Source organism: Augochlora pura, chromosome 3 (assembly GCF_028453695.1).
Source record: "Augochlora pura isolate Apur16 chromosome 3, APUR_v2.2.1, whole genome shotgun sequence".
Lineage (NCBI taxonomy): Eukaryota > Metazoa > Arthropoda > Insecta > Hymenoptera > Halictidae > Augochlora > Augochlora pura.
Window position 1 is genome coordinate 5,485,162 of NC_135774.1, and position 14,536 is coordinate 5,499,697.

A 14,536-nucleotide genomic window follows, 5' to 3' on the forward strand; every position below is an offset into this window, starting at 1 on the left:
TTAGCACTAGTCACCGAGAATATCGCGTGTAATTATGCGTTACGCTCGCGGCTTGTTTCGGACAGGATCCGACGGTGCGAGGACGCTTACTTGAACGTTTCGAGTCGCCGTGACGCGGAAACTATCGCGCACCAATCGACTCTGACAGCCAATGATATTCGATATTGCAGTGTGCCACTCGGCAAACGACCCTTTCAGTTTATTTAGCCTTCCCGCTGTCCAATGAAACGATGATGGCTGAGCAATGTTTTTCAGTGATCGATCGCCCGGATTTTTTGGTGGGCTCGTTGATAATCAAGCTGGAAAGTCTGCTCCATTTTTCAACAACTGTTTTCGCGGTGTTTCGTAAAATCGGATATTATTTACATCAAGCTCAGCTTTTCAAGCTGATACGAACTTTAAAAAAATGTCAAATTTCTCTGGGAACGTTGGAGGGACTAAAATTCTTTTATTCTCATTGTACCTGGAATAAAAACAATTTTGTTCCTCACTGTACGTACTGTACGACTTGTGCGAACGTGCGAGCACACGATACTTGATACTCGAAATAGTGCTGCAATGCTGATTCAAATCGAAGATTACGATGCCGATTCGAGTGAAAAATACAGTCCTCCCTGAACGGTATATTTTACATATTGTATACTGTTATATATTTTACAACCACCCTCTGATATATTCGAAGGATTTACCGTAGCGAAGATCTAAATGATTTCCGATACCGCAAAGTTCCGCAAGATCGAGCAGAAAAATGGCAACGACGGTCGACCGGGAAACGCGACGTTAACCCGATAACTTGATTTCCACTTGCCAGCGCGACGGTCCTTTCTTTCTCTTTGGCAATCGCGTTATAGGCCGTTTTCCCATCGGAACGACGAGACTGCGATGTCATCGTTACGCAAACATCGATTTCTGATCGCGTCGCTTTCAATAGGAGCGTCCCAAACGACACCCTGATCGAATTAAGGGCCAAACAGAATTATCCTCTTTTGTCGCGGCGCAGCGCACCTCTCGTTTCGACGCGGAAAACAATTTGTCAAATGTTTTTCCGTGGGCTCTCATGCGTCACCATAACTGCGTACTATTAACCGTAGGGCAATGCTAATTCATTTTACTATCCCGATTAGTATGATTTGGACAAATGTTTCCATGGAAACTGTTTCGAGCGACATTTCCAGACAGAGCGATGGATTATATTCGTGAGCCGTTCGCAACGCAGCAATTTTTTAAAAATTGAACGAAGCGATGGAAAAGTTGTCGAGGATAATAACCTTGTCGTTTCAAGAATATTAAAAAAGATTTCATATAAAAATTCCTTCGAGCAGATTAAAAATATTAAAACTGAAGCCACCCTCGAGTAACAATCGAATCGACCACTAAGAAAAATAAAAACAAATAAAATAACTGTTTCTGAAGAGAGAAAAGAAGAAAAGGGAGCTCAAAGTACTTACGATCTTCATGTAGTTGATGAGCGAGTATCCATGGGGCCAGGTGTCGGTGGACTCGCAGGACAGGGGGTTGATGTCGATCTGCTGGGTGGTGTCCAAATTGTGCAGGGCTTTCGCGAACAGGTGCACGGCGTCGTACATCAGGGACGCCTCAGTCTGAAAACATTCCGAAGGGTAAAGTTGCGGCAGGGACGGTCTACCAGCGTAGTATATCGATGGAGGTTGCGGGCGAGCGTGGCGTACAAATTCGCGACAAATTCGTGCAACGACCGCGCCAATGTAAATCAGATCGCGGCAGCGTTTAAAGCGAATCGATTCGAGCGAAATTCGTCTGTTACCGGGCGGAATTGCCGTTTATGAGCGGGGACGAACGAGCGGCATTCTTCCTCGTAAAAGGGAATCCGTATCGCACGGTTCGATCGAACGATTTCGTCTCTTTCGGAATTTCCACTGACGAAAACGAGGGGAAGCGGGCTCTGTTCCGCGCGTTTCCACAATTTCATGGGGAATCAACGCCTCTGTTCGCCCCTGTTCGCCTCTGTTCCACTCTGTTCGACTCTGTTCGCTTTCATTCGCTCGCCTCGCCGTTTACATTTCGTGCGGCACCAACAAAACCCACGCCGATATCCTTACAAGATTTTACGAGGACCGGCCAAACAGCTATTTACCCCGAAACCAATCGTCTTTCCGATTCGCGTTTACGTTGCGACGCGAGATTGCCGACCGAGCTAGCTCCTGATCCGCGAAATTACAGAACCTAGTTAAAAGAACCTGTTTCGAGTCTTTAGTAGGCGAAACGCGAATTCTTCTACGTGCCCTTTCGTCTTTTATTTTCCTGTTTTAGAATCGATACGGTCAGAGGCGGCGATTATTATCTGTACGAACGTGTGCTAGAAGAAATAAATCTTAGGAAAACTTTTTATAATCCGCAAGTATCAGGATAATTCTCTGGAGCTGAGACAATTTTTAATTAAGTTTGTTTTTTGTTCTTAAAGGCGGTGAAAAATGTTCTCCGATTATCGGATTTAATATAAAGTGAATTTTGACGCTATTGGACGCAAGACACCCTCGACACCGAATTTCCACGAAACGAGGTACTCGAGCCTGGTCGATTAAGGGCGAGTAGACGAGTGCCTAGAAACTGGCGAGAGTTGAAATTGACTCTGGCATAGTACGCGGAAGATTAACATTATTGTACGTTTTTCTATATTTCATTAGATTGTTTCGATGATCTTACCTTTATGCAAGTTAGGTTGTTCTGATCGGCATGCGCATGAAACAAAACATATTTGCTATTATTCACAGTACATTCAATTGCTAAAGATATTGTTTAAAACATAGATTGTTAATTACATTCTATAGATAAACGTTTGTCGCGATGAATGGCGGTGGCAAGAAACGGGTATTGCGTAATTATACAATGATTCGTTAATTTCAGTCAGATCGAATGGCTACCAAATGACTGTAATACCTAGCTAATGCCCACTGTAGTTTTAGGATTATCTATAATAACCGGTATTCGCCAATTCACGTGTAATTCTAATGATCATTCGTCATATGCACGTGACCGTAGTTAATTAGTACGATTTTACTCAGGACGTTGTCTCTGACATGCCGATAATTAGATTGCAGCTATTAACGGCGCATTCGATGACATTCGATTCAAACGTAACATAAATCTATACATCCTATAATCTATTTCTAATCGATTTTTATATTCATTTTTCTAGATAAAAGTACGTCAATTATTATCGAGTTCCACGAGAAGAACTCGTTCTAAACTTACTAAATATTTAAATCCTCGTAACTCCGAAACCGCTAACAATATTTTAATAAATTCTAGACGATTAGAAAGATAGAAGTCTGCGCTTCAGAGCAGTGTTCATCTCATCTCGATACGCAGCTTCATTAATGAGATAAAATCGCATAAACCCATGGTCAATTACGTACAGCATAAGTAAGACCAAAATGGCGAAACTGTTCGTTCAGCTGAAATCGTAATAACGTCTCCATCTCGATATAAAAGTAGACCCACGAAGTGCCCTAAACTGGCGATTAATCTCTCCTTTCATGTAACGACGAGTCCGTTGAAATATCGGGAATCGTGGACGTCTTTGTGACGACCAAAAGGGCGCGCCGCGGAAGAAACTCGCGGAACTCTCCGCGAGCAAATTCAATTTCACGAAATACAAAGTGCTCGAATCGCAAGAACGGTGAATGGCCGGCGAAACTTTCTCGGATCGGCTTGTAAAAGGGTCGCCCGATTAACCGGCCGAGTTTTGTCTGTTCGAAAACAGCGATAAAAGCTACACGGTGATTATTAAATTCCATCCAAGGAAATTTCGTGACCGCGGTGCCAACTTCCATTTTGACCGTATCGGGGCAGCGCCCGGAATTCGCGGCGCCACGGATGCCCCTGATAAATTCCCAATGAATGAGACACCTATTTCGAGAGCGTGCTTTCCATAGCTTTAAAGGGATCCTTTGCAGGAAACCTTCTCGCAGAGACTCGCTGCCTCTTTCACAGTCTCGTTCTGAGCTCGGCTGCCAAACGAGCTATCACTATCCGTATTGCCGTTAACCCTTTCACCATGGATCAAGCATTTTTTATTTCGATCTTCTTCCTACCGTTAATTAGAGCCCGCGGAACGTCGAAAGGTATATCGCGTTTTCCAAGAAACAGACCAGGGTGCGCGGATAAAATCGGCGGGAAGTTTTCGCGAGCGGAAACGCAGCGTAATCCAGGAGGACTCAGCGTCTGGCGCCGGTCTGAGATCGGTCACGTATGATCATTCACTCGCGTCCGCTCAATTTTCCGCGTGTACACGTATTTACATACTCGTCGGCGCTCGCCTGGCCGAGGACTCGCGCGGAATCTGTAATGCGCGAGTCTGCGGCAGTTGCCAGTCGCCTCGATCTCCGCTAACGACTTTCTGTTACGTGTAATTGCGCCGAGTTACGAGCGCGATAAAAGCGATTCCCTATTCGTCGAATTTCCTTGCGTCGCCGCCGCAGCTTTTGTCCCGGGCAATCTTCATTGGCGCCGGCATCGCGCTCGCCGAAATTAAAGCGCCCTTTTTTTTGCAGCTCCGAAATTCTTTCTGCGCGACACGAATCGAGCGACCGGCATGCTTCGCGGAAATAAATCTGGTTAGCCAGCGGACCGAGGGAATACAAATTTCGCAGGCTGCGCTCTTTTTAATTTTCGGGCGAATTTCTTTGATAGAACGCCGACCGATCCTCCCTTCTATGCTTATTCCATCGGCGCCGGGGATAGTTCAGCCGCTATGATTATTCTATTCGGATTGGTCATCCTAACGAAGTTGTTTCTGCCCCCTCCTTTTTTCTTCTTCATTCGGTTATGCTAATCGAGGCGCGTTACGATACCGGAGCGAATAGTGCACGAAAGAATCGACTAAATTCTCCTTCGCCATTTCCATGACCTAGTTCCACCGATTTTTCTTCTCTAAAAAAATGGCGTCACTGATTACAGAATATACGACAACGCGTAATGTTTCGTGCATACAGAAAATAATCAATGAAATTGTCGACAAAATACACTTTTCAAAACGCTCTTTTAAGTTTAACTCTGATAAGACTGCCTTAAGAATTTCAATTGCGCCATTATTCTCTCCTAAATCATTTCCACTGATATGGCACTTTTAAATCTATAGCGTTGAAACATTTAAACAGAAGGCAAGAGAAATTACAAAATCCTAATTGTTTAAGATAGTCTAACCGATGGGCCGATGTGCAGGTACCGTCGCGTTATAAAACAGAACAGCAAACGAGAATTGGCAAGAAAGATTTCCCGCTACCTAACACAAAATCACCTAGCAATAAGAGAGACGAGATCAACAGAAACAAATATTTCGCATCGGAGAACACATTGCATTCTACTAGTTAACACAATACGACAGAGGAATATCAACATTCATCCGCACATTTAACTGAAGATGATGATATAGCCTTAAGTGTCGTTGAACACGACGATTCAAGTTGAAATATCGCTGTTTCTGTAGATGTAACTTTAATTTTCGATAAAAACAACTATTTCATATCAGGAAACATAATGCATTTTACTGGTTAGCTCACTACAACAGAGAAATCTCAACGTTCATTGGTACATTTCACTGAATATGACGATATAACGTTAAGTATAGCTGAAAACCACGATTCAGCTTGAGGTATCGTTGTTTTTGTGAATGTAGTTTTGAATTTCGGTCAAAACAAATATTTCGCATCAGAAGCACAATTCATTCTACTAGTTAACAGAAAATACATGAGAGGAATCTCAACCGGTCTAGTCGATAGGATCGACGGCATCTATGCTTTTCGAAAAGTATTCCGAGCCGTCGGTCTTTAGATAAAACCGGAGGCTCCGCGAGGGCCGATAGAAACGCAGAAAATAAGATCAGGTTCGCCTGTGAAAACGCAAACAATTGAACGAGATCAGCGGCGAGAGGTTAAATAATGGGTGGAAGGCACCCCAGGGCATCCTAACGTTGCCGAGCTTTATATCTTTTTAGCCACGGTCTTTCTAGCTTTCCTATACCTCCATTCATTTCTTTCCTCGTAGAGGCACGCTTGTTTGATCCCTGACCCGTTCATAACGCGGAGGAAATGACCCGGCGAAAGCCAACCCTTCCCGCGATACTCTCTCCGATCCACTTTGCCCTAGGTCTTCGTTAAATTCGGTTCCACCTGCTCGATTCCACAGAAAATAAGACCGACGATCGATTAATTTCGTTGCAATCGAATTAAACGTTTAAATACACCAATACCACCGCTGCTAGGAACGTAAGCTAGATTTCTAGCTTATTTACCTGGCTATGCTGCTCACAACTCTTCTCCCTGTTATTTTGAAGTAACAGAAACGACGACAAACATTACTGCAGCCATCGTCCAATAGTCCTTTTGTCATATAAAAAAATGAGTGAATTTTTAGGAAAGTTATACGGTTTATAAAATCGACGATAATGAAACACAGAATTTAATCAAATCGGAATTAAATCAAATACCATAAAACTGACAATTATAAAGCGACGTTAAAATGGTTGTAGACGATTCGAAAATCACACGAAACAACTTTTTGTTTTCCCCAGGTGACGGAAACCACCCCCGGTAGTTTAACGATTGTGTCGAGAGCGATCGATTCCTGGCACGCACGGAAACTGCCAGAAGTTGGCGGTAACTCGAACGCTCGACGCTTTTCAGTATTCGAGCCGAATGAAAAGACGGGAACGAAGAGCGAATTCGTGCCGGTCTTGTTCTAGGAAATTCGCTCGACACGCTGTCCGGAACCAACGAGCAAGCTGCGTCTAATGGCCATCGGAATGAAAACAATGCAAATTAAATTGCACGAGTGTTTTGGATTGTACGCGATTCACCGGTGGTTAATCAACCGTTACTACTATTTACTTTCCCTTTCCGGCTTTGAAAATTTCGTTTCATAGACCTCTAAATGCGCTATTATTTTTAACATGAAGATATAAAAGTGCGATATATTTAACAAACAATAATTCGACCGATCGCTTTATCAAATCATTGCCATTCTCACTATGTAACAACGTTCATATTCTCCGCGCGAAAATGTACCTTCTCCGTAGAAGTTTCCGCGTTGTTCTTCGCGATACAGTTTCGAGCGAGCATAAAAATGCCGCGGAATTATTTCGAAGTTTGCCACGCAAGTTCTAGCGACTTAACGGCGTCGAATACTCGGAAGTTCCGTAATAATCCGCTCCGGTATAAGATTAGTTTTCTTAACCGGCAGAGTCGATCAGTGTTCGAAGCATCTGCGTCTCCGCCGTTGGAAGCGTATTTAACCTTTCCGCCACTAAGCTCGATTAAAAGTGCTCCGATAGAAGTTTCTTCCATGATCTAATTGGGTCGTAGCTGCGCGCACGAACCAAGTAGAAATTCCTTTCGCATTCTGCCTCGATGCTGTTTCGTTCTTTCGCCGTGAACAAACGCAACCAACTTGTTATTAATATTCCACGGTTTAAATAGCACAAGACGCTTTGACGCGACTGTAAAATGGACGCCTTAAACACGTTCATTGCTTGCTAAATTCATTAATTATATTATTATTATATTACTATTATATTATTTTATTATTTTATTTATAATATGATTTATTTATTATAATATGATTATATTATATTATTCAGATAGCGACAGATTTGGAAATCGGTTAGATTTATCTATCTTACAATTATCCAGTTAGCGAGACAAATATTTGTCAAAATTAATTTTCATCTACACCTTCAAATTTCGAAATTTTCTATGTAGTATACCTATCTCTACGAATACGTCAAATTGACGCAATGGTAAGGCAGTACACAAACTCCGTTAGCTCAATTTTCCAGTAGCTGTTACAGGATTACTTTTGCATTCTTCATTTAAAAAATCACGTGCTGAAAAGCGATAAGCATCGAGAAAATCAATGATACTATTTTAGCTGTAATCATAGTGTCAGCATATTTTGAAATTTCAGTTTTTGGAAGTATTGTTATGTCTGTTCATTGAATAAATAAATGTCACGTTATTGTAAGTAACTGCAAAGACATTAGTGTCAATTCAAGTCGTACATTCTTCGACGAACTGCTGTTCATCGTAGAATGTGGACAAACGAGGTAAATATACATATGTTGAAAAACAAAATCTGTCCAAGAGATGATAGTTCCAGTGAAAACAGTGACAATAGGAGAAACTAATTTCATCGAACGTGAGATAAAATTGAAATTATAAAATGAAATTTGCACATTTTCATTATATTTAATGAAAATGTGAAAATGGAGGAATCAGCAGATAGCGAAGAGAAAAATTTCCGGAATTTCCGTTTCAAAAGGAAAAAGTTGCACGTCCTTTCAGTTTCAGAGAATGATATAAACTTCAGCTCATCCCAAAGTGATACTATTTCTCATGATACAGATAATATTTTAATCATCGCCAAAGGAATTACCCATTTTGATATGGATATTTTGATACCAATACACTTGTATGACAATATTCCTTTAAAAATAAAATGCGTCAAAGTGATGCGTGCCGTAGAGATAGGTGTAGTAAACGTAGTGTTAAGATTGCTTATTAGGGCAAGTTCATACTGAAGGGAATTATTCTTTGATATATTATTATTATTATGCCGTTGAGGCTTTATTACGAAGAACGTAAAATTAGAATTTTGTCGAGACAACGACATTATTTCGGATGGCACAGGTATTACAATAACGTCACGGAACAATTCCGGTGCTACCTATACGCACAAGGGCCGATTCGATGAGTTCGTCGAGAAAATTACATCCACACCGCAGTGTGCACCTGTTAAAATCCCTACGCCGTCTCTACGGGTGTTTGATAATTAAGCTCGCACGCGTGCTCGCTAAAATTCGCCTGTACCGGGTCTTAATGCACCAATGCTACGGCACCTTGCGAAAACAATCGAGTCTCGGTGGCTGCACGAGTGCACCCACACTGGCAGACCGACGATTCGGTCGGTTCTAATTTCATAATAATAGATTTCCGAGCTCGATAAATGGAATTAAAAGTTCTCGTTTCATTATCTTACATTTGTACGCATTGGAGAAGGAACGTTTAAATTTTGGTACTTTATTTTAGTATAATAGATTCTACTGTATATACATACTAGATTCTATATATGTATATGTGTATATGTATAATATGTATGTATACATATGTATACATATACATATATAATAGATTCTACGTGTATAACAAATATCTCTAGCAGAGATCAAATTGATCAAGGTTACGTCCAATATATTAAATTAACACGTTCCGTGCCAAACCCTTCTTGCCTGACTTGTTGTTTTGACATCCTTATATTATCACACAATATTTCATTACATCATCAATCCATAAGCAGTTATCTTGTTCAGAATAGTTATCGCATCGTAAACCACTCGTGGCACCCGTGGCGCTGCGATCAGTTCGATTGTAATAGTCAGTCAGTTCGAAACTTTGGACTAGTAAAAAACATGCTGCATTCGAATTTATAAAATAAGAAACGAGGGAAATAAAATATTTGCCAAAAAGAGAGTAGGTAAATATATAAAGATGACTTTTTTCATTTGTTTCTGTTGGAAAACAAGTTTTTTTGTTAACTTTCATTGAATTATTCTTACATCTTTTAATTTTTTTCAATTGATCGAGTTATTCAATTTTCATTGTTTGTCCCTAATGATAGGCAATATGGAAGTACGCGATAGTAGAGATAGTTCCACTGAAATAGCCGAAAAAACCGTTTTAGCAAAATTAATCATTACAAGTAATTATTAATTATTGTATATATAACAGTTGAATAAACTTATGTGCTTTGTGCTGTAGTTCATTTTGTACAATGCCTCAATCTTTTAGCAGAGATATATCTTACAGAATTAAATTTGTCATAAACATCTGTTTTTAGCGCATTAAATAAATATCCGCTTGTATCAGCGGTGATACACATGGCACAGAACGTATTCAGGTGCAATTTCGTACTTTTGAATGAATTTTTTAGAATTTTCAATCCTTCAGTGTTTGATCATTTTAAGATCTACTTTAATAACGGATTTGATTGCTTTACTTTGTTATTTTATTGCAATTTACGCTACATCGTCAGATTTGTTTGATACTGTAGGTTTAATAAGGTGTTTCATCGGCGAGAGAAGCGAATATCAGAATCCGCGTAAATGCGATACATTAAAGATGAATTATTGAACATTGAACGGACATTTGTGCGCGAAAATAGAGATTTCGATGAAAACGGAGTCACACGATTTACATGCGAAATCATGGGACGTTTCAATCATCGTTTCAACCATGCTATTAACTGCTCATCGATATTCATAATCGAATTCTCAGCCGAAATCTGTGGCATGAAAATTACAACGGGGAAATATTTGTAACATCGACGTTGGAAAAATATAAAAAAAAAACAACTATTTGAGCGGAATAAAACCGCATGGATACAATAAAATGAATAATTTCGCAATGTTTTAAGCTAATTAGAAACGAGCTGTATGATAATTTCATTAACCACTCCCTATTGCACAGTTTAAGAAAAAGGGAAGAAAAATAAAATTAATAACTTCTCAGTCTTTCAAGTTAATTAAAAACGGGCTAAACGATAATTTGATTTACCCGCTGGTTTTGTAAAGTAATCCGGCCGGTGTGGAATGACCCGTGAACAGAATACAAAGGGACAAGATTAATATTCACGCTCGTCTGCACATTTGATATTAAATCTCCATTTAACAGCTGACAGGAAAGAGCTCCTCTCGTAATTATTGATACAGTTTTACAGGTTGCACGCGAGCGGCAAGGTATGATTCAGTCTGGTTCCTCTCGCTGTAATAATTTCCATGCGGAACAGTGTATTAATTTTACAGCTAAGAGAAAATGAATATCGTCTCTCTCCCTCTCCCCCCCCCCCCCTCTCTCTCTCTCCCTCTCTGCCTGTCTCTTTCGTCAAAGCAGTGCCTCATCAATTATAAAATCCGGACAGAGGAGCTTTAATTAATAGTCCAGAAATTTTTAACTACGTGTCCTATAAAACTCTGAAAAAATGCGTACGGTAGAAAATTAATTGAAAAATACAACACGTAGAAAAGTATCGTTTGAACGAAATTAAAGTCACTTGCTCCAGTTTTGGAGAAGTTATCGCTCTTTAAAGAGTGTAACAACACTTTTCTGGGATCTAAATATTTAGCAAAAGAAATTATCTACCTCTTATTGTATTGATTTTTTACTGAAGTGACAATTTGACACGCAAGTGACACGTTAAGCTGAAAAAATAAATGTTCCGCAGAGAAAATTTCTACAAAAATCTAACGATATCTAGATACAGTATTAAAATATATAATAACAAATTAAGATAATATATTTATAAAAATATAGTACCTCTTGCGAGTCTTAAATTAGCGCATAAAACGAATTACTCTCCCTGGGACACATTTACGAAACAGAGCATGGAATCGATAAGTTATTAGTCTCCTCCCGTTTACTCGGTTCGCGTTGCATTAACTCTGAAATATCGTCGCATGATCGTCATAATAGTTAATTAAAATTTCGGCGTACCTTGTTGGAGCTTTGTCCCATATCGAGCTCCCGATTATAACGTTTCTCCCCATAGATCCAATCTTGCACGACCTTCTGAATTTCCGGCTTCTCGGGGTCCACTAATCGAAAGGCAGTGATATTGGTCCCGCCGTGCTTGAATTCCTCCAGGTCGACGCTGTGCAGGTCCTGCAAGGAATTTAGAACACTTTGTGAATCTCTCGAAGGGGTACAGCCGCCTTCTTTCAACGCCGTTCTATCGCTCTAAACCCTTAACAGTGGCCCTAAATCGTTGCAAGATTTCTAGATCGCTTGAAATTCTATTTCAATTGAACGCGATTTTGCAGCCAAAGATAAACATAACTCAGGTTTTACATTATCGTCTTTTACAAAGAGTTTTCCAGTTAAAGCATTCCGAACGCGGGTTCCCCCATAATCAATTTAGCCAGGGAAATCCATCTGTTATCGTTACGCAAACCATGCCAGGACGATCTATACCGCGGCATTCAATTTAATCGCCCCCTGCTCGCATAGTCTAATCCTGTGTTGTCCGAGCTTTGCCCGCAAGTAAATCGTGCACCCCCTACCCCGGCTCTGTTGTCTAGGGAACCAAGACGCTAAGCATGACGCGATCTGCCTCGAACCCGCATCCGAATACTCCATCCTTCGCGGGCGATGATAAATGGAAGGAGTCGAAAGCAGCGAGGCTCTAATCTGCGAAGACTAGGGCCGAGTTCAATATGTACTTACGAATCCGGATCGATTTCAATGATCGGATTCCAGCTTTGGAAGGGTATTTGAACCTTGTTGAATGGGCTATGTTAACGGCGAGAGATGTTTAGAGAGAATTTAGAAATAATGATTGCTATTTGGAGGATTTATTGACTTCGCGAGGCTTCAGACGCACAGCAGTCGATTTGACTATAAAAGACGATGTTGAAAGAAGATATTTAAATTTTCTTAATTTAGTTAACACTAAGCCGTTTGGCATCACCACAGTGGTGTAACGCGCATGGTATAGTTCAATACAACGTGGTGTTTTGTTGTTGTTTTGTTCAAGTAACAATAAGTAACACACGTCAACAAGTTTTTTGTTTTTATAAGTACTCTTTCGTCGTGGAAAACCAAAGAGAAGATACGATTATTCAAGATGAATGCGTGGGCGACTTGTCTGACGTTACAAGTGACTTTGCCAAATGAGAAGAAGACATTGTATATTCAAAAAATGAAAGCGAAGCAGAATTTTCGGACAATAGTGAAATAATTATAACATGGTTTTGGCCAACAATATGGTTGCTAACTGATTCGGATGAATCAAACGAAGAAGACTGTACACAGTGGTCAGACTTTGATTTGCCGAGAACCAATAATTTTGAAGGGTCTCCAGGTCCAACCGTATTTCCCGAAAATATAGAGAGCGCCGAGGTATTACCGAGGTATCGCAGAGTTATTTACTGGGAACGATTTATTTGAATATATTAGCAAAATTGCAACAGAAGGAAATGGATAAAAAAGTGCTAAATTTGTTGGTGTTACGGCAGTCGAACTTAAAACATGGATTGGGCTTGTTAGTCCTCATGGGAATTGTCAAAAAAGCAAGGATGGATGATTACTGGTCAACGAATCCATTGATAGAAACTCCAATATTTTGCAAAACACTGTCCCATAATAGATTTAGACAAATATAATCATTTTTACATTTTTCCGACAACAATGATAAACTGAATAATACCGACCAAATTTTTAAAGTGCAACCCATAATTGATTATTTTTCCAAAAATTTTGAAGAAAATTCTAATCTTGGTCAAAAGATCTCAATTGATGAAGGGCCATGGCGTGGACGCTTAAATTAAAGTATAAAATCCGTCGAAAATTATAAAATACAGCATACCCATTCGGATGCTATGCGAATCCTATACGGGATATATTTCCTCATTAAAAATATATTCCAGCGCTGGACAGCCTTTCCTAAAAGGCAAACGACATAAACCTAAAAGTGTAATGGACTATAGTAAATATATGAAGGGAGTGGTTCGGGCTGACCAAATTTTGAGGTACTACCCTGTATACAGAAAAACTATGGAATGCTCAAAAACGGTTTCCATTTTAATTGCGCCATATACCTCATTAATGAAATTTTATTTAATGCATTCAGAACACGTCAACATTGCAATACAGTACACAATAATCTCCGATTTCACGATTTTTTATTGAAAGTGTCTTAATCGTGTACCTGATCCTAAGGAAAACTCGGAGGTCGCTACTACATTGCATGCGCCCCGTCATGATGCGAACGACAGATTTTCCTGACAGCTAAAGCAACACCAGCTAATACTCGTTTCCGAAACTAATAAACGAAGACGAAGAAACTGCTATGTATATTTCAAAAACAAAAATAGGAGGATAGCAAATTTAATGTGCAAGTTTTGTGGAGTTGCGCTACATCTTGGAGATTGTTTTGCTTCATATCATCTAAAATCAAAATATTGAGTAATTACTAAAGAAAATGTAAATAAAAAAAGATATAAACCATAGAAATTTTACATTTATTTAAATATAATATATATCTTCGAAATTTGATGAAAATAGGGAGACAGAATTGAAAACTCGTGAGGCTAACGATGAGATTAGTAAAACTTGACAATTTATAATCTCCTGATAACGTCAGGAACGGCTGGCGACAAGCGAAACAATCTAAATTAGTGCTGCCGGCGCCAAGCGAGGAAATTTGTACGAGACGTGCGGACGGCAAAGTGTTAATACTGATTGACCGGAAGCATTTTAAAATCTATACTTTGCTTTTTCAAGATCGGAAATTGGGGAGTGCATAAAAATTCGCAGAAACTTTCGCAGAACGTCTTCGAAGTAGCTTAAGAGGACTATCATAGGAAGGTTTGAATGTTGGCCAAAAGTTTGGTGCACGTACCACGTGGGTAACAATAGCTGAAATTTAAGAGACGAGATTACCCAGCAGCGATATCTGTAAGCCTATCTCTCGGCAGCGGTTCAAAGCGCGACGAGAGTTTTCGAACGAA

General features: G+C 40.0%; 1 protein-coding gene across 2 annotated transcripts in view; it reads right to left on the bottom strand.

Moving 5' to 3' along the window:
• Positions 1-14,536, bottom strand: part of Kair1d (Kainate-type ionotropic glutamate receptor subunit 1D) — a 205,829-nt gene that overhangs the window by 25,730 nt on the left and 165,563 nt on the right. For both annotated transcript variants that reach the window (XM_078177539.1, XM_078177540.1), the window contains exons 6-8: positions 11,523-11,690; positions 2,683-2,703; positions 1,449-1,601 (exon numbers count right to left, since the gene is read on the bottom strand). In XM_078177539.1, coding sequence (XP_078033665.1) covers positions 1,449-1,601; positions 2,683-2,703; positions 11,523-11,690 — 342 coding nt within the window. The remainder of the gene's footprint in view (positions 1-1,448; positions 1,602-2,682; positions 2,704-11,522; positions 11,691-14,536) is intronic.